At 32.7% G+C, this 19,034-nt stretch overlaps 6 protein-coding genes across 6 annotated transcripts; 4 read left to right on the top strand and 2 right to left on the bottom strand.

Annotated features, from left to right (window-relative positions):
* Positions 1-1,637: 1,637 nt before the first annotated feature.
* LOC133327292 (ADP-ribosylation factor-like protein 6) lies at positions 1,638-5,245 on the top strand. Its single transcript, XM_061535848.1, has 4 exons — positions 1,638-1,818; positions 1,969-2,097; positions 4,905-5,033; positions 5,096-5,245. The coding sequence occupies exons 1-4, from the start codon at positions 1,638-1,640 to the stop codon at positions 5,242-5,244; spliced, it is 588 nt and encodes a 195-aa protein (XP_061391832.1). The 3' UTR covers position 5,245.
* Positions 5,246-7,138: 1,893 nt separating this feature from the next.
* LOC133327255 (trifunctional enzyme subunit beta, mitochondrial) lies at positions 7,139-8,832 on the top strand. Its single transcript, XM_061535812.1, has 5 exons — positions 7,139-7,254; positions 7,336-7,510; positions 7,577-7,952; positions 8,013-8,143; positions 8,302-8,832. Exons 1-5 carry the CDS (start codon positions 7,196-7,198, stop codon positions 8,803-8,805), a joined length of 1,245 nt encoding a protein of 414 aa, XP_061391796.1. The 5' UTR covers positions 7,139-7,195; the 3' UTR covers positions 8,806-8,832.
* A 219-nt stretch (positions 8,833-9,051) lies between these two features.
* On the bottom strand, positions 9,052-10,378 carry LOC133327275 (uncharacterized). The gene is made up of 2 exons (XM_061535831.1): positions 9,776-10,378; positions 9,052-9,709 (listed from the first exon to the last, which is right to left on the bottom strand). The coding sequence occupies exons 1-2, from the start codon at positions 10,376-10,378 to the stop codon at positions 9,056-9,058; spliced, it is 1,257 nt and encodes a 418-aa protein (XP_061391815.1). The 3' UTR covers positions 9,052-9,055.
* Positions 10,379-10,835: 457 nt separating this feature from the next.
* Positions 10,836-14,728, bottom strand: LOC133327274 (actin-related protein 5). Its single transcript, XM_061535830.1, has 6 exons — positions 14,698-14,728; positions 14,314-14,640; positions 13,736-14,253; positions 13,247-13,675; positions 11,156-11,336; positions 10,836-11,090 (listed from the first exon to the last, which is right to left on the bottom strand). Exons 1-6 carry the CDS (start codon positions 14,726-14,728, stop codon positions 10,840-10,842), a joined length of 1,737 nt encoding a protein of 578 aa, XP_061391814.1. The 3' UTR covers positions 10,836-10,839.
* LOC133327257 (NADH dehydrogenase [ubiquinone] 1 alpha subcomplex assembly factor 3) lies at positions 11,928-12,649 on the top strand. The gene is made up of 3 exons (XM_061535814.1): positions 11,928-12,188; positions 12,251-12,449; positions 12,515-12,649. Exons 1-3 carry the CDS (start codon positions 11,953-11,955, stop codon positions 12,647-12,649), a joined length of 570 nt encoding a protein of 189 aa, XP_061391798.1. The 5' UTR covers positions 11,928-11,952.
* A 2,379-nt stretch (positions 14,729-17,107) lies between the features above and the next one.
* Positions 17,108-18,011, top strand: LOC133327261 (elongin-C). Its single transcript, XM_061535817.1, has 2 exons — positions 17,108-17,350; positions 17,819-18,011. Exons 1-2 carry the CDS (start codon positions 17,148-17,150, stop codon positions 17,958-17,960), a joined length of 345 nt encoding a protein of 114 aa, XP_061391801.1. The 5' UTR covers positions 17,108-17,147; the 3' UTR covers positions 17,961-18,011.
* Positions 18,012-19,034: the final 1,023 nt, after the last annotated feature.

Below are 19,034 nucleotides of genomic sequence, written 5' to 3'. Positions count from 1 at the left end.
TGTTAGCCGAATTTGGCATACAGGTTTCATGGAGTTATAAAATTTTCTATGCTGACATTTTTTGAAATTTATTCGGAATTTGGATCCAGTCTAAATATTAAGGTTCCGCTCCATTTTTGAAGTAGCTGTAATTTGGTATTCAGGGTTCTCTGGAGGAAAATTTTTATATAAAGGACTTCCCCAGCGAAGTTGTTTTAATTTGGAATTCCTTTCGTAATAGAAAACTTTTCTAGACTTGAAAAAAAATTTATAAAAATCCACGCCTTGAAAAAATATTTTTTTAAAAATCCACGCCTTGAACATTTTTTTTTTTTTGAAAAATCTACGCCTTGAAAAAATATTTTTTTGAAAAATCCACGCCTTGAAAAAATATTTTTTGAAAAATCCAAATCTTGAAAAAATATATTTTTGAAAAATCCACGCCTTGATAAAATATATTTTTGAAAAATCCACGCCTTGATAAAATAATTTTTTGAAAAATCCACGCCTTGAAAAAATATTTTTTGAAAAATCTACGCCTTGAAAAAATATATTTTTGAAAAATCCACGCCTTGAAAATTTTTTTTTTTCAAAAATCCACGCCTTGAATTTTTTTTTTTTGTTTTTGAAAAATCCACGCCTTGAAATAATATTTTTTGAGTAATTCACGTCTTGAAAAAATATTTTTTTAAAATTCACGCCTTGAAAAAAATATTTTTTTAAAATTCCAAACCTTGAAAAATATTTTTTTAAAAATCCTCACCTTGAATTTTTTTTTTTTTTTTTTAAATCCACGCCCTGAAAAAAATATTTTTAAAAAATTCACGCCCTGAAAAAAATATTTTTTAAAAAATTCACGCCTGGAAAATTATTTCTAAAAAACTCACGCCTTGAAAAATATTTTTTAAAAAATTTACGCCTGGAAAAATATTTTTTAAAAAATTCACGCCTTGAAATTTTTTTTAAATCCACGCCTGAAAAGTCCTGAAAAAATATTCAAATATTCAATCGCCAAAGTAGGTGTAAGTTAACAATACGGGTTATTGGACAATATAAAAACATATCTGGAGAAATTTTTCAATATAGAACTAATTATGACATAACCCTAATAAAAGTATCACCCCAAATATCAGAAATCAGAAAACTCATTCTCGGTATTTTGAAGTTTTTGACCACCAATGTGGCTGTTAGGTTTGTATTTCGAGTTATTGGACGATAAAAAAAACATCTCTGGAGACATTTTTCTATATAGGTCTAATTGTGACATAACCTCAATATAGCGATCCTGCTTTTTTGTGTTTTTAGGGGTTCTGGTCACTTTTTTCCCATCGAAGTGGCTGTAATATGGAATTAATCTCACTTTTCAACTAAATTGCAGCCACAAGAGTACAGTTTCAAGTGGGATTGGAAATTTCGATGAAATAGATGTTTCAATTTAGGTCCTTTCTTAGTGAATTTTAAATTTTGTCCACACTTTTTGTTAAATGGTGTAATGATAGGTGGTTACTATAGCAACTCCTTGCCTAAGGATAGTATAAAGCAAAACAAATGTGAAAAAATCGTAATAAATATTGAAAGTATAGACACCGAAGTTCAATAGTTAAGGACATAATAAAAAAAATAATATTATTATTATTGAAAATCAAAAAACCCAAAAAATGGGAGTGTTTAATAATTTTCTAAGTCTTATTAAAATTAATAAAGAAAAAATGACGGTATTGGTGGTCGGTCTAAACAACAGTGGCAAATCGAGTATAATACAACAATTTAAAAGGCGAAATGATAGCAATTCATATATTTCCATACCAACTGTGGGATTTACACATGAAGAATTTTATAGTAAATATTAAATATTATTATTAAAACAAAATATTAATATTAAAATAAAAATATAAAAACAAACAAAAATCAAAGTGTTTACAAAACAAATTCAGCAACGCAAAAAAATTAATGAGTTCTGTTTTCTTTTCTTTTATATGTCTACCTAAGGTCAAGGAGTTCAATTTTCTGTTATTGATATGTCCGGTGCTTGGAAATATAGAAATTTATGGCAGCATCAGTTTAAAAATTGCCAAGGTTTAATATATGTAATAGATGCTAGTGATAAAATGCGTATGGGTAAGTTGATAAGCCAAAAACAATGGTTTTAAAATAAAAACAAAAAAAGTTTCCTTTGACCTCCAAAAAAAGTAATAAAAAAATTCTATTGAATTCTGTCGAATCATTGTGATGTGTGTGTATGTTTGTATTCTGGTGTATGTATTTACGTCACACTCAATTGAATGTGTGTAAAATACATGAACAAATTTGCATATTCGGTAGGAATGCAAATTCGAAACCCTGGTCACATTCACAACCAAGTGTTGTGCATATCTGTAGTAGGTAACTTGGTTTGTATTGCATTTAGATATATTGAAGAAAAATAGCAACAACACCAACCAAACAAAGTTCCACGTGAATAGAAGTTTGGCGAGACGACAACCTTTGAATAGATAATTAATAGGGAGATTGAGAGAATGGGGTATACAATCAACAAACCAATTAAAAATACGTGCACTTAAATAAAAGTTGTATTAATTTCGAAATCCCGATTTGATGAACATAACAAAACATCCATTACAAGGTGAAGTGAAAATATAATATACACTCCACACACACCTTTAGTAAAAGATCGGTAAATTTTTATTCAGGTTTCCTGGAGGGAGAAAAACATCTCCGCAGAAATCTGTCAAAATAAATCCGTAATTTTATAAAGTAACCACCCCATTTTGGTTATTCTAAAAATTTAGCTGCAATCTCCTGCCGAAGTGACTGAAATTTTGCATTTCTGGCTCCACGCATTTGAAAATATTTTTAAAATACCCACGCCTTGAAAAGTCTTTAAAAAAACATTCTCTAATAACCCACGTTTTGAAAAGACTTTAAAAATATATATTTTTAAAACCCTCGCCTGGAAAAGCCTTTAAAAAATATTCTCTAATAACCCACGTCTTGAAAGGACTTTAAAAAAACACACGCCTTGAAAAGACTTTAAAACACATTTTTTAATAACCCACGCCTTGGAAAGTCTTAAAAACATTTTTTTAATAACACCCGCCTTGAAAAGACCTAAAAAAATGTTCTTTAAAAAATCCGCAACTTTCGGAGATCGTTGAAAAATATCCTTTTAAAAATGCACGCCTTACAGAGGTCCTTAAATAATATTCTTCAAAAATCCACGCATTGAAAAGACTTTAAAAAAATATTCTTTAAAAATCAACGCATCGAAAATACTTAAGAAAAATATTCGTTAAAAACTTTACGCCTTGAAAAAATTTAAAAATATTATTATTTAAAAAAGTCTGAAGTTTGGTATTTCCAGGTTTTTGAAATTTGTCAATATATTCTGAAGTTGGTATTTACAGAGGTTTTGAAAAATATTCTTTAAAATATCCCCCTTGGAAAGACCTGTCAAACATTTTAAAAAATTTTTGTGGTTTTTAAGACCTGAAAAATATACTTCAAAAAATGAGGCCTTACGGAAGTTCTTGAAAAATATTGTTTAAAAAATCCGCACCTTTCGGAGATCCATGAAAATATCCTTAAAAAATAAACGCCTTACGGAGGTCCTTGAAAAATATTCTTTAAAAAATCCACGCCTTGAGAAGATTTGAAAAAAATATTCTTTAAAAATCGACGCCTTGAGAAAACTCGAAAAAATATTCTTAAAAAAACCGCGCCTTGAGAAGACTTGAAAAAATATTTTTTGAAAAGAAAAAATTTAAGTTCGCTAATTTGGAAGTGGCTGTATATTGGCACAACAGGTCTGGGTGTACAAAGAAGAGATTATTGGAATGTCTGATTTTGGGCATCTTAAATGTTTCAGTAGCATATTCAAACAAAAGTGGCTACAATGTGGAATACAACAAATCGATTTTCGGGATCTTTGCAGAACATTTTCCAAATAACCCCAAAATGTCCCAAATATCCCCACTCGTCTAGGACCTTAAAATGATAATCTTAAGAACATGATGAAGATTTTTTAGTATATCCTACCTACAATGACTTCTGGAGACATATTCTGTTATCCTTCAGATGTTGATAAAGACCTTAAATGCGTGTGAGTATTCCGAGGTATTACAAACATAATGACTAAATTTATATAACATAGAGGTTGTAGGAAGTATCTACAAAAATATAAATAGGCCAGGCACCTCTAGAACGGGATATGTTAGTTATATTATGCCTTAGTTTAAAATTGCTCACGCCTTTAATGGCTCTCCCAATAAAATTACACAAATAAGTAATTCTAACCTCAAAATGTTCAAAATATCCTTACTCACCTATTATATATTATGACTAAATTTATATACCCCCCATAGAGGTTATAGGAAGTATCTTCAAAATATAAATAGACCAGGCACCTCTACAACGGAATATGTTAGTTGTATTATACCTTAGTTTAAAATTGCTCACGTCTTTAATGGCTTTCCCAATAAAATTACACAATTATGTAATTCTAACCTCAAAAATATCCTTACTCACCTATTGTCTATTATAGTGACCCCCTATAGAGGTTATAGGAATTGTCTTCAAAAATATAAATAGGCAGTATATTTCAGTCGTATTATACACTTAATTCAAAATGGCTCACGTCTTTAATGGCTTTCCTAACAAAAATTACCTAAAATTACACAAAAAAAGTAATTATAACCTCAAATTTTTCAAAATATCCTTACTCGCCTATTATCTTCTGTGAATATAAATTCGGAATATTTCTCTTTACTAGAAAAGTTACACTTTTTACCTTCGGGGACATTTTATTCCCGGATGTTTTTTTTTCGATGTCCCTCGTTAGCATTTTTTGTCTAAAGAAAACTATGTATTCCCTTGGACCTTAGTTGCAATTATTATTTCTTGATTTCCATTTTTTATTATCTTTGCAGTTGTTGTCAAAGAAGAATTGGATATCCTATTGCAACATCCGGATTTGATAAATCGCCCCATACCGATATTGTTTTATGGCAATAAAAGTGATTGTGATAATTCTCTGTCAAGTGTCAATATTGCATCAGGTTTGTGGCACAAAAAAAAATTATAAAAGTAATAAATAAATTACAAAACTTTTTTCTCACAGCTCTTGAACTTACCTCAATTTGTGATAAACCCTGGCATATCTGTTGTTGCAGTGCCAAAACCGGTGATGGCTTAGAAGAGGGCGTACAATGGCTGATACAACAAATCAGAAATTTAACACATAAAAAGGATAAACATAAGAAAAAATAATTTGTTTTGTTAAGCGAGCAAAAATCCGACTTCAAACTATTTCTCAACATAAATGTTAATTTAGAATAAACAAACATATAAAAAGAATTAAACACAAGGAAAAATAATTGATTTTATTATTATTTACAGAGAAAAAAAGAAATAAATCCGACTTCAAAGTATTTCACAAAATAACTGTTAATTGAAATACACCGACACACACACACACCCATACATATATGGAAACTATTAACAACGTATCGTTTATTTCATTTAAAGGGAGCTTTACGTTACATTCGGGAATAATTGTTCGATTTTGCATTGAAGTAAGTAAGTAATAATATTTATTGAGTCTTCTATCTTTTCATTCTATTTAAAAGAGCAATCGAGAAAATTCCAATTCAAAAAATTTCACAAAATAACTGTTAATTGTAAGACACCAACACACACACCCATGCATATATGGAAACTATTAAAAACGTATCGTTTTATTCACGTAAAGGGAACTTTACGTTACGTTCAGGAATAATTGTTTGGTTTTTGCATTGAACAGCTGTGTGCCAATGCAATCATACGTTACGTGCTTGACTAATCCAGCCACCTTATCGCAAATTTTGCAAATTTGACGTATTAACATAGTTTTTTTTTTTGCATTGATCTTTGTACTTTCATATATAAGTTGTTGTTTTTTATTTCTTTCTTTTTTGTTAATATATTTACTCTTTGAGTTCCATAGCTGCTACAAACAACATTATTAATAATAATTTATAAGTCATAGGATCGGCAAACATGTTGGCAAATATTAAATCAATTGCAGTACAAAATGCTGCCAAAAAATTATGGGCAATTAGTAAGTAGAAATGAAATTGAATTTATTAATTGTTTTTTAAATAATTTAAAAAAAAAATATATTTTGCAAAAATAAAAACTGTGTCAAACGCAAGCAAAAAAATAATCAGCAAAGGGTTACGCACACACACACACTTAACTGTAAAACAATTTGATTTAGATCACTGATTTGCTGCTGCAAGTGACGGGGGGATTGGTCAAAGTCCAAATTCTATGACAAAGAAGAAGAAAAAACAGATAAATTGGCTATTTTGTTATGTATGATAATGGAATACAATATAAATGGGTATTATGGAAGAAAATATTTTCAAGAATAAATTAATTTATGCACATATGCCATAGGCATTTTTGTAATATTCATCAAGGAAATCATTTGGATTTTCTTTAATTTTATTACTGAAATATGTGTCTGTGTGTGTGAATGTTTACAAACCGGCATTTTATTATTATAAAAACAAATAATAATAATTATCGGCGAAGCCAGACACTTCTAGCTCCATTGAATCGGAATTGAGTTTATTGGCCGAATGACAGGGTACAATTTTCAAAGACCTAATAAAAATGGAATTTGAAAATTGGATGCCAATAAACAACACCAAAGCTCCAGTGTTGTCGTTGAAAAAAAATCGACCAAAAATAGAAACCGAACAACCCGATTGTCGACCTGAAAATGGAATACGACAAAACAAATATCATGAAAATGGTCCCATATTGTCGATATAATTGTCAATTTTCCATTTCCAACAACACCAAAGCTCCAGTGTTGTGGAAAAAATCGCATTATCCAAACAACCCGATGCTTGGAATACGTCAAAATAAATATCATGAAAATGGTCTCAAATTGTCGAAATAATTGGCATTATCCGAAATGCTTAACCCTCGGGTCATATATATTTTTCGTTTGTTTTGGTTCCGAACTGGCCAAAACGGCAACAACTTCTCAGTTCCCTTTCCATATAATAGTATATTGTAAAAATATTATAATTTGTTTTTGTATTTAGTTAATAAATATATTTTTTTCATAGGTGCTGCCCGTTCCATGACCACCACACCATCATCATCCACGAATACAAATGGCCGCAAAAATATTGTACTCGTTGAGGGTGTTCGTAGCCCTTTCTTGATGTCTGGCACCAACTATTCCAAATTAATGCCACATGAATTGGCTCGTCATTCCCTCTTGTAAGTAAAAAAACGTCTGAAATTCCTTAAGATAGAGTCGGATCCAATTCTAATTATTTTATTAATTGTTCGTTTTTCTAGGAGCCTCTTGCGTAAAACCAAAGTGGACAAAGAACTTATTGATTATATTATTTATGGCACTGTAATTCAAGAGGTTAAGACCTCAAATATTGCACGTGAGGCTGCCCTGGCTGCTGGCTTTAGTGATAAGACACCTGCCCACACTGTGACCATGGCTTGCATTAGTTCAAATGCTGTGAGTATTCCTACCTTCATTTAATAAAAATATTTTCAAAATGTTACAATAAATTTTCCCCTACAGGCCATTACCACTGGCATGGGTTTAATTGCCACGGGCACTTATGACACCATTGTTGCTGGTGGTGTTGAATTTATGTCCGATGTTCCCATTAGATTTTCCCGCAAAATGCGTTCTCTAATGATGAGGGCCAGTAAGGCGAAAACCTTGGGTCAACGTCTATCAATTTTATCTACCTTTAGACCAGATTTCTTGGTACCCGAATTGCCAGCTGTTGCTGAATTTTCATCGGGTGAAACTATGGGTCATTCGGCAGATCGTTTGGCTGCCGCTTTCAATGTATCACGTCAAGAACAAGATGAATATGCCTTGAGATCACATACCATGGCCAAGCAGGCCGAAGAAAAGGGTTACTTTACCGATTTGGTGCCCTTCAAAGGTAGGTCTATAAAAACAATGTTAAAAAGTACATTAATTGAATTTTTATTTAATTTTATAGTCTCCGGTGTAGATGGCCTAATTGCCAAGGATAATGGTATTCGTGTCTCAACCCTGGAACAGCTGGGTAAACTCAAACCTGCCTTTATTAAGCCACATGGCACAATTACTGCTGCCAATGCCTCATTCCTTGTAAGTAGTTTTTTCGTATAGGCAAACAGAGATTTCCAATAAGAGGTGCGATTTTAAATTGACGTTATCTGACACGTTTTTAACCCCAAATACACATCTTATTAGAAACCACAGCACTTTAGAAATTAACAACAATTTTTAATAATTTTCTCCCGTAGACCGACGGTGCCTCAGCTTGTCTCATCATGACCGAAGAGAAAGCCAAACAATTGGGCCTGAAACCCAAAGCCTATCTCCGTGACTTCACATTTGTCTCCCAAGATCCCGTTGACCAATTGCTTTTGGGCCCTGCCTATGGTATTCCCAAGCTATTGAAAAAAGCCGGCCTCACTTTGAAGGATATTGACACATGGGAAGTGCATGAAGCTTTTGCCGGTCAAATTGTAGCCAACATGAAGGCCATGGATTCCGATTGGTGGTGTAAAACCTATTTGGGTCTTAGCGAAAAATATGGTGCCCCCGATATGAGCAAATTCAACAACTGGGGTGGTTCCCTGTCCATTGGTCATCCATTTGCTGCCACCGGTGTTCGTTTGTGCATGCACACCGCCCATCGTTTGGTACGTGAAGATGGTAAATTGGGTGTTGTGGCTGCCTGTGCCGCTGGCGGTCAAGGTGTTGCTATGCTGCTCGAAAGATATCCCGGTGCCACCGCCGACTAAAAGCATCTACTCTCTATATGTATTAAGTGTAATCCTAATCACGATTAAGTCCAACAACAAAAAACGAGTCTGTAAACTAAACTAAAAATATTTAATTGCATTTCACTCATCGAATTCATGCGAACTCTGTTATCGTTTTTCATTATTGTATGTATTTTTTTTTTTATTTTTTTGAAAAAAAATGAAAACTTAACAAATAAAATACAATTTCTGGTTCTAAACCATTTCCAATAACAAGGAAACCCCCTCTTTATTGTATTTTTCTAATCTGTGGTGGTACATAATGTTCATCCAATACACGTGGCTTCTTCTTTTTGCCAAACCATCTCTTGGGATAGAATACACGTTTCTTGTAGATTTCCAAATCCAATTTGTCTTCCTCTTCGAAGAACCACAGCAGCTGCTTTTTGGTTTCAATTTCATTTTGCAACTTCTCAATATTTTCCTTCCTCTCCATATCGGCAATTTCTTTCTCCAATGCCTTTTTCTTTTCCTCCCTCAATTGTTGCCATTTGGGGAATAATTCCTTTTGACGTTCGGCCAATGTTTTTGCTTCCTTCGCCACGGATTCTTCGAGTTCGGAATCGATTAATTCTTCAAAGTTTTTATTCGATTTCTTTTGGGCGGCTGCACTTTCCAACTTTGCGGCAATGTCATTTTGTTCACAGCGTGTTAAGAAAGCTTTGCTAATTTCGAAAACATCGGGACAAATGTTGGTTGTTAGTGTGGCCAAGGATTTTTCCAAATCGCCAAAACGTTTGCTCAGAACCAAACCCAATAATTTGGCATTTTCTTGGGCCTCTCCGCTAAGGGCTTTGGATGAAATTTTCAACAGAGATTTGGCAATATCGTTTTTGATGTCATATTCCAAGGGGTTACGTATGAAGTGGACACGGACTTTTTGCTAAAGAAAAGGAAAAATTTAACATTAAAATAAAATACCACAAAACGAAAATCCAAAAATACTTACCTCCTGAACCTTGCCTACAGGTGCCTTGGGTTCCTCAGCCGCCTGGGTCTCCTCCAACAGCTGTTTCTTCAATTCGGCCAGCGAAGATTTAACACAAAATTGTTGAATGAAAACACTGTCCAATTCATCCAACAACACCAACTTCAAAGCCAATGGTAATGCCAGCAGATATTCCTTTTCACTGTGCAATGCCGAGGTCACAGCAAATCCGGTAAAATTATCCAAGAATATACCATATTTTGGACGATCAATTAGTATGGGTACCAATTCTTGTACACTGACGTTATCTAATAACTGGCGTATGACACCGAAATTTGTCGATTCCAAACAGGTATTGGCCAGGCGACTTGATCGTATGTGTGTTAGCAAATCGACAATCGTTGAACTTCTATCCTCATGTTGGCCCAAATTGTTTACGTACAAATCGAGGTTAAGAGCATTTAGGTTTTTGCTAATCACCGACAATTGCAATTGATTACCATTGATACCGGCTGGTGGTTCAAGTCGTGTATTAAACACTTCTCTGATTTCATTGGAAATCAATCTCTTTGATAGATTGATATATAATGGGCTACAAACCCGTAATCTTTGACTCGCCAACATCCTTTTCAAGAGAAGTTCGGAAAAAAGGTCGTCTATCCTCCTATTACCCCCGTAAATTCTGACATAATCATGTGTTAGTGCAAAACAGTAAATACAGCAAAGACACAAGGTGATTCAGAAAAAAATATGTTTTGTTCAAGGGGGCTCTAGACGTTGTGATGTTATTTGAAGAAAAGCATGATAGTGAAAGTTAAAGGAGAAAAGAAAGGATATTTGACAAACTTATTTGAGTTGCTTATTATTAAGTGCCAAATTATGAAGGGATATATTTCAGTTTTGCCGTCGTTCTCTTTTATTTGTTCACATTTTACAAGGCCTAAATAAACATCAACTTTAAAAGCGGAAAAAATTTATGTGTCTCTCTTTTATAGTGTAAATACGTTTTTCATAGATCCATTTTGGCCATTTCCATCCCACTTTTGTCCTAAATATATATATTTAATAAAACTCCAATCGATTCTTTAGGTATTATTCACCACATTTCTGGGTGTAATCAAATATTTATTACTTAAATGATAATCTTTAAAATATTCCGTACCCTTTTCCATATAATCTTCCCGTGTTGTTAAAAATGAAGACCATTGCGGAGAGTTTGTTAAATCTTTGCCACCCAGCCAAGCATCGAGTGATGCATTTTTACTCTCTTTTATAGAGAACGATGATTGAAATGGTCGCATTTCTTGTAATTCTTTTAACAACCGATTTTTGAGACCTAAATTTATAAGAGATTTTAAATTTAAGTAAAAAAAAAAATAAGTATAATTTCTTTGAACATACCTGGTAATTGTGAACAGCCACCTGTTATGAAGACATTATCAGCTAATGTTTGTTGATCCTCGGGCGAAAAGTTGTCAAAAACAAATTTCAATAGTTCCGCCACACCAGTTTCATACATGCCAATCATACTGGGTTGAAATAATAATTCCGGTGCCCGTAGGGATTCAACGCCAACATGTAACTAAGTAGAATTATGATTTATGAAGAGACCTTTTAGTAGAAAATGAATATTATATGCGCCAAATTCCTAAAGACTTTACAGTCGGCAATTTAAAATAAAATACGGAGAATATTTTCAAGTGTCTACAACTCAACAAGTAAAAAAAGGTCGAATTTTTTCTTCCACAAAATCTACCAATCCTGTAAATGTACTTCAAATTGTATATAAACAAAGCATAAGTTATATTTTTCCCCTTTTTTCAATTTTTTAATTTATACCTATCCTTTAAATCCACTTCAAATTATATATAAACATAGCATAAGTTATATTTTGTGGTTTCACAGATATTTGGTCAGTTCCCGTACTGCAAGAATCAACTATTTTTTCCTCCGATAACACTTTTTTCCTTTATTAACAGAACAATTATTCATTTATTTTAACATTTTCTTAACTCAGTGACACATCGTGTAACTCCACCTTCATTTGCAATACAAAACGACACCCTTTTGTTATGAAATGGAAAAAAGCATATGCATCACCCTGTTGAACATATGGTCACTGCTAAATGTGGCCCTCTACTATGTTATTGTTGTTTTGATAATATCTGTGATCTAAGTGGTTAAATAGTTGGAGAATTATGTATTTAAACGGTTTGAAACGAAGTGCCACCATTGCCAGTGGAGTAATCCGAAGAAATTTATTCCAATCGGCTACGAAATTACACAGCAAAGCATATGATTATGATGGCAAAACAAAAATCGACATATTCAATACTCAACAGGATTTGGGTATTATGATTACGGGTTATAGCCAATTTGGTTTTCGTATGAATAATGATATGGTTGTGATTGGCCCAGTGGCAGTGTTTCCAAGGTAAGAAGAGATGATTTTGAAATTTGGGATCGATAATTTATTGTTTTTTTTTTTTGTGATAGATCGCTGCTGTCGTGGAATGTTAACTCGGTGGATGATATTAATGAAGAAAGTCTATCGCTGTTTACCGCTCTGGAACCCAAAATTGATGTTTTGATTTTAGGCATTGGTGATCAAACACCCTCACCAAATATCTCCAAAGAGATTTTAAGTTTTATGAGAAAATACAAAATCAATGTGGAGGTTTTGAGAACGGAACAGGTAAGTTGGAGAATATATTTCTATGAAACTGAATTAATAATTGTATTTCGTATTGTTGTTTTTAGGCCTGTGCTACATTTAATTTCCTGAATGCCGAAAATCGCATGGTGGCCTCAGCCTTGATACCGCCACTGCATATTTCTTATAATGAAAATGATTTGATGGCCACAAGTGCTAGGAAGTTGCAGGAAGGTTTTTAGAAAGCTAATATTGTTAATAAATATGTTTGTTAAATAATAAAAAACTTAGCATAAAATTAAAATAAACAGCAGTAAGGAAAGTATCAAAAATCGTTTACATGAAATCGGACGATAGTATGCACGGAAGCTATATCGAAATATAAACAAATTTAACATAAATCCATAAACTTAACACACACATTATTCTAGTCTACAACCGGTAGTCCCTTCTAAATTTCTTGTCAATCGGGCTAACATTGGGCCTTTGGTGTATAATTTACGTGATGTCGGATGAAGATATGTGTGGGAGCTACATCTAAATTTGATCCGATTTGAACAAAACTTAGGACACGCCATTCTGGACTAAATTCAGTACGTCGTGGCAAATTTCGTGTCAATCGGACAAACATTGTACACCATGACATGCACAAAGGTTTTAAATTGTTACATCGAATCTGCATGATCCTCACCAATTTAAACAGGGTTTATCCCTGGGTCAATTAAGTGGTCCTTGTCAAATTTCATCGCAATTTGATAGTAAACGGTGGACAAACGGACTAAATTAGATTTGAAGTATATCCTCAAAAATTAGGTTCTAACGAATTTCCTATTACATACCTGATATAATTCCGCTGTATTTTCAATTGGTTCCGCATCCTTTGCCATCGAAGCCTGATGATATTTCATGATGCCCTCGTATTCCATAAGTTTTTCATTTTCTGCATCACTGTCACTTTCATTTTCGTGACTTATTTTCTTATAGACATCCCAATCTTTGTCATCTTTACCAAATTCATCGGAACCTTTGTCATGGGATGCAAGCAGTGATATAATACGCATACGTTCTTGTGATGCCAAGGTGTGACGTTTAACCATCTCCTGGCGTCGTTTTTGCCTAGAACTTTTCTTCTCCACAATGTCATTGTGTTTTTTCTTAATTTCCTCCAACCATGTTTCAAGGGAAACATTGGGAGGGGGTTGATATTTGGAATTGCGGCTAGATGTTGAAGAACTTGAGGGTGCAGGTGTGGGGGTATCAGAACCAAACTAAAAAATATAAAAATTTTGTTATAATAAATCGTAGCAATATTTATGAGGTATACTTACCTCCTCCCCCTTTTTCTCTCTCAACCTCTTTTGATTGGCCTCAATTAACCGCTTGGCCATTTCCTTGCGCCTTTTCAATTTCTCCTCAGCAGCCAAAGTATTGGGTGCCGCCGGAGCCGTATATGGCAATTGTATCTTTTTCACATTCGCATTATAATAATCCATATTATCCCATTTTCTTAATTCCGCCAAATAATCCACAGCCACTGAACTATGATTATGGAAAATATCTTCCATTCGTGTCCATGATATGGCATTTAAATGGGCGGGATATTTCATTTGTAGTAGGCGATATAAATAGGAAATCATTTGATAGCCACCCAAATTTAAGCGCCGTACCCTGTCATGTTGCAACTGGCCATTGAGAATGGGCACCACATGTGTTGTGTGATAGCCAAAATTCACAATTAAACTATTTTCTTCAGTGGGCAAGCGATTGTGCTGCCAGGCCAAGGCAGAATCAATGCCATAACACATGGAGGGAACGCCATAACATTCGAAGAACAATTCATTCATGGCTGCAACAAGAAAAACACGTTTTAATTAAAATCATTTTCCATATACCTAGTCTAACTTACTCTGCCGACAATATGTGGGATTAGCCAATGGTTCAGTAATTAGTATGGATTGTGGTTGCCAATCATGACCCTCAGGGGTTATCCTACTCAAAATATAATCAAATATATGTTCCTGATACACCGGATGTGTTACAACATTTCTTTCGAATTGTGTTTTGAGTAGTAGTCGCATGGCATCAATATCAATTTCATCGCCAATTTGAAAGGTATTCTCCGCCACAGTTGGTGCCTCTTTCTTTTTGTCTTTACGCGGCTTAGCAATCAGGTTTCTAAACTCAAACAAGGGAGTAGTGGAATCTGAAAATCCCACACGACATTTGTAGGAACCTAGGAATATACAAAATTATTTAGAATAAATCAACAAATATGTCTTACGTACTTTACCATTGTCAATTATGAGAATCTTTTCCGACATGTTGTGGATCTAGTATGCCTTGGAAAGCCACCCTGAATGTGTGGAGCACTAATCTAGTACCCAGATCTAGTTACAGGCTATGTAAACACTGTGAATGAAATATATTTAAGCCTCTTGTCCACTGGTGTATATAATGTTCTGCCTTTAATCACAACTGATCTTGCATCCAAAACCGGCCGGTTAGTTCATAAATCACACGGGAAAAAGAAATACCCAAAATTGAAAAAAAAAATTGTTTAGAATGAGCCGGGAATGGAAGAAATGAAAATTCATGAGTTTTGTCTTTTATGTGCAGGGCTCTCTAAGTCGACTATTGACTAATGGCGTTCCGTGCTTACACAAGTCTTTTTTATAAATATTTTACGAAATATCAAATAAATTTTCAAATTGAAGCAAAAATATCCACAGAAAACAGTTTAGAATGAACAGGGAATGGAAGAAATTAAACTTAATGAACTTTGCTCTTATGTGCAGGGCTCTCTAAGTCGATTTTTGACTAATGGCTTAATTCGTTATTCCTTGCTTACACAAGACATTTTTTTAAGAATATTATAGGATATATGAAACAAAAGTTTAAATTGAACCCAAAATATCCAAAGAAATTTGTTTAGAATAAGCCGGGAATGGAAGAAAATACATGTAGTTTGCCCTTATTTGCAGGGCTCTCTATGTCGATTTTTGACTAATGGCGTAATTAGTTATTACGTGCTTACACAAGGCATGTTTGTGAATATATATAATTTCATTCTAGTAATTAAAAAACGTGGTTTTAAAAAAAAGTATTTTTTTTACAAAATTTAAGCGTTTACATTTTACCGGATTTCGTTAAACCAGTGAGTTGAAGTGTCAATTCCATTGTTTATTATGTCAAATAAATACTCATAAAGTGGGTTAACTCGATAGAAAGTTCTAACATAAATGCCGTTTAATATAAGTGTGAAGAATATTTTTTAAGAGTGAATTTAAAAAATATTTAACGGATCGATGTAAGGAATAATACTATTTTTTAATAAGAAAACAATTCATTATAAAAGCTGTAATCTAAATGCATATTAACTCTCTTTTTTTGACATATATGAAATGGAATTCACAATTTAAGGGGGAAACACATACGAGAATTCAGGCCTAGCCTGTTAAGTTGACTTTGCAGGAATATAAGAGGCAAACTTTATGTTGGATGTGTACACACTATTTTTTTAATATATATGAAAGAAATTGGGAGTTAAGGGTCAGTAGCACAGAGTAGATGTGTTCCAGTACATTTTTTTAATTTTATAATAATCAAAACTATATGCTAATGATTTAAAATCCACATAATAGCCAAACAGAATTGGCCTTTAGCATTGCATTTTTTTAATAATTGTTATTTGTAAATTAGAAAAAAACAAAATTATCAATAGAAAAATTTGTAGAACAATCAGCTGTTAATAGGTCTTTTCTTTTTTTGACATATATGAAATGGAATTCACAATTTAAGGGGGGAAACACATACGAGTATTCAGGCCTGGCCTGTTAAGTTGATTTTGCAAGAAATGTCATTTTATAAAGAAATATCATAGTCAAACTTTATTGTGGTCGGCGTTCTCCATTATTCTTTTACAATAAAAGAAGCCATAATAACATGTCAAGCCTGAAGTCCTCTAATGTTTTTCCCCTTTAAACCCACTGGATTCCAGTACAAAACCCATGGTATAATAATAAAAGGTAACAGCAAGTGTTGTTGTACAAAAAACGATACAACAACCACATGGAAATTTGTTGTTGTAAGTTCTACTAGTGTCAACTCATTTGACAGAAAAATGTAAACAAACAAACAAATTATCATCAAATTATTTTTATTTTGAAAATGAAATATTTTCGAATCCTCAAAATAAAAATTGAAAAACATGAATGAAAATCTATCAAATTTGTATTTCTATCGCTTCCACATCTTTCCTTTAATTGAGCCATTGCCATATATATGTGTAACACGTATGAAAATGCTGGGAATAGCGAGTTATTCCTTCAAGAAAGATTTGCTTCCTCAAACTTTCCCAGCAGGCAGATTGAGTAAATTGAATACGGGAGCACATTAATAAAGAACAATTTCAAATTGTATGCGTTCCCAATTTTCCTGTTGGGTGATTTTTAAAAACATAATTTGTCAAATTCATATCGACACTAGTATTACGTTGGAATCAAATCAGCTGGGATTTGCTGTTACCTTTTATAATTGTACCATGTACAAAACCAAATCCGAGTACCCATCCATCTAACAACATCACATATTGAGTACTTCATATACCCGATACTTGCTCAACACTACCAATTTGCAAAAAGTCGATTAGTCAAGAGTCAACCTACGGATCCCTACATCCTGCGACAGAGACATAGAATAAAAAAGAATTAATATAAAAAAAAAGAAAATTATTTAATTATTATGGAGGAACCACGCAGCGATAAAATCTATGGCGGATGTGAGGGTCCCGATGCCATGTATGTCAAATTAATCTCTTCAGATGGCCATGAATTTATTGTCAAACGGGAACACGCTTTAACCTCTGGCACCATCAAGGCTATGCTTTCTGGACCTGGTCAGTTTGCTGAAAATGAAGCTAATGAAGTGCATTTTCGAGAAATACCGTAAGTCCTACGCCAGTCGAACCAGAATATAAAATTTGTAATGATTACCATGCCATGGCAATTTTCCATTTAGAAAAAAAAATAAATAACTTAATTAGTTGCTAATGGACATTAAATATATTATATATTTCAGAAGAAGTATGTAAACACATATATATATACATAGGCTAATTTGTATATATATGTACTAGATGACAAGATGTGGACATAATTATTTTGGAGATTTGTACTTTGTTTTGTTCAGTTGGTCCATATTTAATTAGTAATTTACAATATCGTTTATTTTTTGTTGTTGTGGATTATAATTGGAAATCTTGTGCGGTATCAGAATACCGGTTCAACCCCTAATCTTGATTGTTTTTTTATAACTTGTCTCTTTAAAAATGATTCATTCGATTCGATCCGTTTTGCTTGTAAACATTTATTAATATTGATTATCCGTTTTTTTTCTCTTTCATCTATTTCCAGCTCACACATCTTGCAAAAAGTATGCATTTACTTTACCTACAAAGTGCGTTACACAAATAGCTCTACAGAGATTCCAGAATTTCCGATTGCTCCCGAAATTGCTTTGGAATTGTTAATGGCTGCAAATTTTTTAGATTGTTAGAAGAATATTATTTTGGGTGTTTTGTTTATTTCATTATTCTTTTTTTTTAATTAATATAAAACTCATATGATTACGAAAAAATTTTGATTATTTTAATAATAATAACAATAAGAATAAATAAGGCTTTTTTGGAGAACGAAATCTGGGATTTTTTGTTACTCCTTTGATAGCATAAATATAGTGTGGAGAGGAAGGGTTAGTATAGCTATGATTCAAACATTAACATTTATCTCTTCGAATGAACTTTGTTCGATAGCCACTAGGCAAAGTGAAATTTTTGACATGACGACAACATCATAAATATGTATCATTGCCATCATCATTAGCGAATTATAACAATAATACACAACAATGCCTATAATTGATAAGTTTTCGTTACCACTTTATCAATGCTAATCTTTTAAAGTAATAGCGCTGGCTTAACTATTTTTTTTGAATATATATACATGGAAGAAATCGGGTGTTTAGGGTCAGTAGCACAGAAATAGATGTGTTCCAGTACATTTAGTTTTTAAATTTTATAATAGTCAAAACTATAATAGTTCAAACAGAATTGACCATTATAATAGCATTTTTTAATAATTGAAAGACATTAGAAGAATAAATTAAAAAAAATAATTAAAGAAAAATCTCAATAGAAAAATGTCTAGTTCAATCAGCTGTTGTCATATTAATAGATGTGTTCGTTTAAGTATTTGCCAATTTTTAAGTTGTCTGACTTTGTTAGGCATTGAAAAAAATATTTTTGAAACCTTCATTTTTGATTAACTTTGATTTGATTAATAAATATAAAAATAATTGAAGAAGTATTTTTTTAAAACCTCACGACTTGTTGGGCTTAGAAAAACTATTTTTAAAAACTCCTCACTTCTTGTTATGTCTTAAAAAATTGTCTTTAAAATTGCATTTTTATTCTAAAATAATTGAAAATTATTACGGCAGATTTTTTTTTTTATAAAAATACAAGCATAAAATGTAATCAGCTGTATTGATATTAATAGGTGTGTTCATTTAATTTCATATATTATAAATATTTGGCAATTAGACGGCCTTAACAAATATATATTTTTTTAA

This window comes from Musca vetustissima, unplaced genomic scaffold (genome assembly GCF_032173495.1).
Source record: "Musca vetustissima isolate MV318-11 ecotype Yass unplaced genomic scaffold, APGP_CSIRO_Mvet_v1 utg28967, whole genome shotgun sequence".
Taxonomy (NCBI): Eukaryota; Metazoa; Arthropoda; class Insecta; order Diptera; family Muscidae; genus Musca; species Musca vetustissima.
The sequence above is the reverse complement of the archived record's forward strand: the minus strand, read 5'-3'. Positions and strand labels throughout refer to the sequence as shown.

Bases quoted from the DNA above. Each gene is read 5' to 3' on its own strand.
- LOC133327292 (XM_061535848.1), top strand. From the start codon at position 1,638: ATGGGAGTGTTTAATAATTTTCTAAGTCTTATTAAAATTAATAAAGAA. The intron at 1,819-1,968 runs GTAAATATTAAA...TGTCTACCTAAG, and splicing joins TACACATGAAGAATTTTATA to GTCAAGGAGTTCAATTTTCT. The intron at 5,034-5,095 runs GTTTGTGGCACA...TTTTTCTCACAG, and splicing joins AAGTGTCAATATTGCATCAG to CTCTTGAACTTACCTCAATT.
- LOC133327255 (XM_061535812.1), top strand. From the start codon at position 7,196: ATGTCTGGCACCAACTATTCCAAATTAATGCCACATGAATTGGCTCGT. The intron at 7,953-8,012 runs GTAGGTCTATAA...TTAATTTTATAG, and splicing joins CGATTTGGTGCCCTTCAAAG to TCTCCGGTGTAGATGGCCTA. The intron at 8,144-8,301 runs GTAAGTAGTTTT...TTTCTCCCGTAG, and splicing joins CTGCCAATGCCTCATTCCTT to ACCGACGGTGCCTCAGCTTG.
- LOC133327275 (XM_061535831.1), bottom strand. From the start codon at position 10,378: ATGTTGGCGAGTCAAAGATTACGGGTTTGTAGCCCATTATATATCAAT. The intron at 9,710-9,775 runs GTAAGTATTTTT...CCTTTTCTTTAG, and splicing joins CTGTAGGCAAGGTTCAGGAG to CAAAAAGTCCGTGTCCACTT.
- LOC133327257 (XM_061535814.1), top strand. From the start codon at position 11,953: ATGTATTTAAACGGTTTGAAACGAAGTGCCACCATTGCCAGTGGAGTA. The intron at 12,189-12,250 runs GTAAGAAGAGAT...TTTTTGTGATAG, and splicing joins CCAGTGGCAGTGTTTCCAAG to ATCGCTGCTGTCGTGGAATG. The intron at 12,450-12,514 runs GTAAGTTGGAGA...TGTTGTTTTTAG, and splicing joins AGGTTTTGAGAACGGAACAG to GCCTGTGCTACATTTAATTT.
- LOC133327274 (XM_061535830.1), bottom strand. From the start codon at position 14,728: ATGTCGGAAAAGATTCTCATAATTGACAATG. The intron at 14,641-14,697 runs GTAAAGTACGTA...GTATATTCCTAG, and splicing joins GATTCTCATAATTGACAATG to GTTCCTACAAATGTCGTGTG. The intron at 11,091-11,155 runs GTATGTTCAAAG...TTATAAATTTAG, and splicing joins TGGCTGTTCACAATTACCAG to GTCTCAAAAATCGGTTGTTA.
- LOC133327261 (XM_061535817.1), top strand. From the start codon at position 17,148: ATGGAGGAACCACGCAGCGATAAAATCTATGGCGGATGTGAGGGTCCC. The intron at 17,351-17,818 runs GTAAGTCCTACG...ATCTATTTCCAG, and splicing joins GTGCATTTTCGAGAAATACC to CTCACACATCTTGCAAAAAG.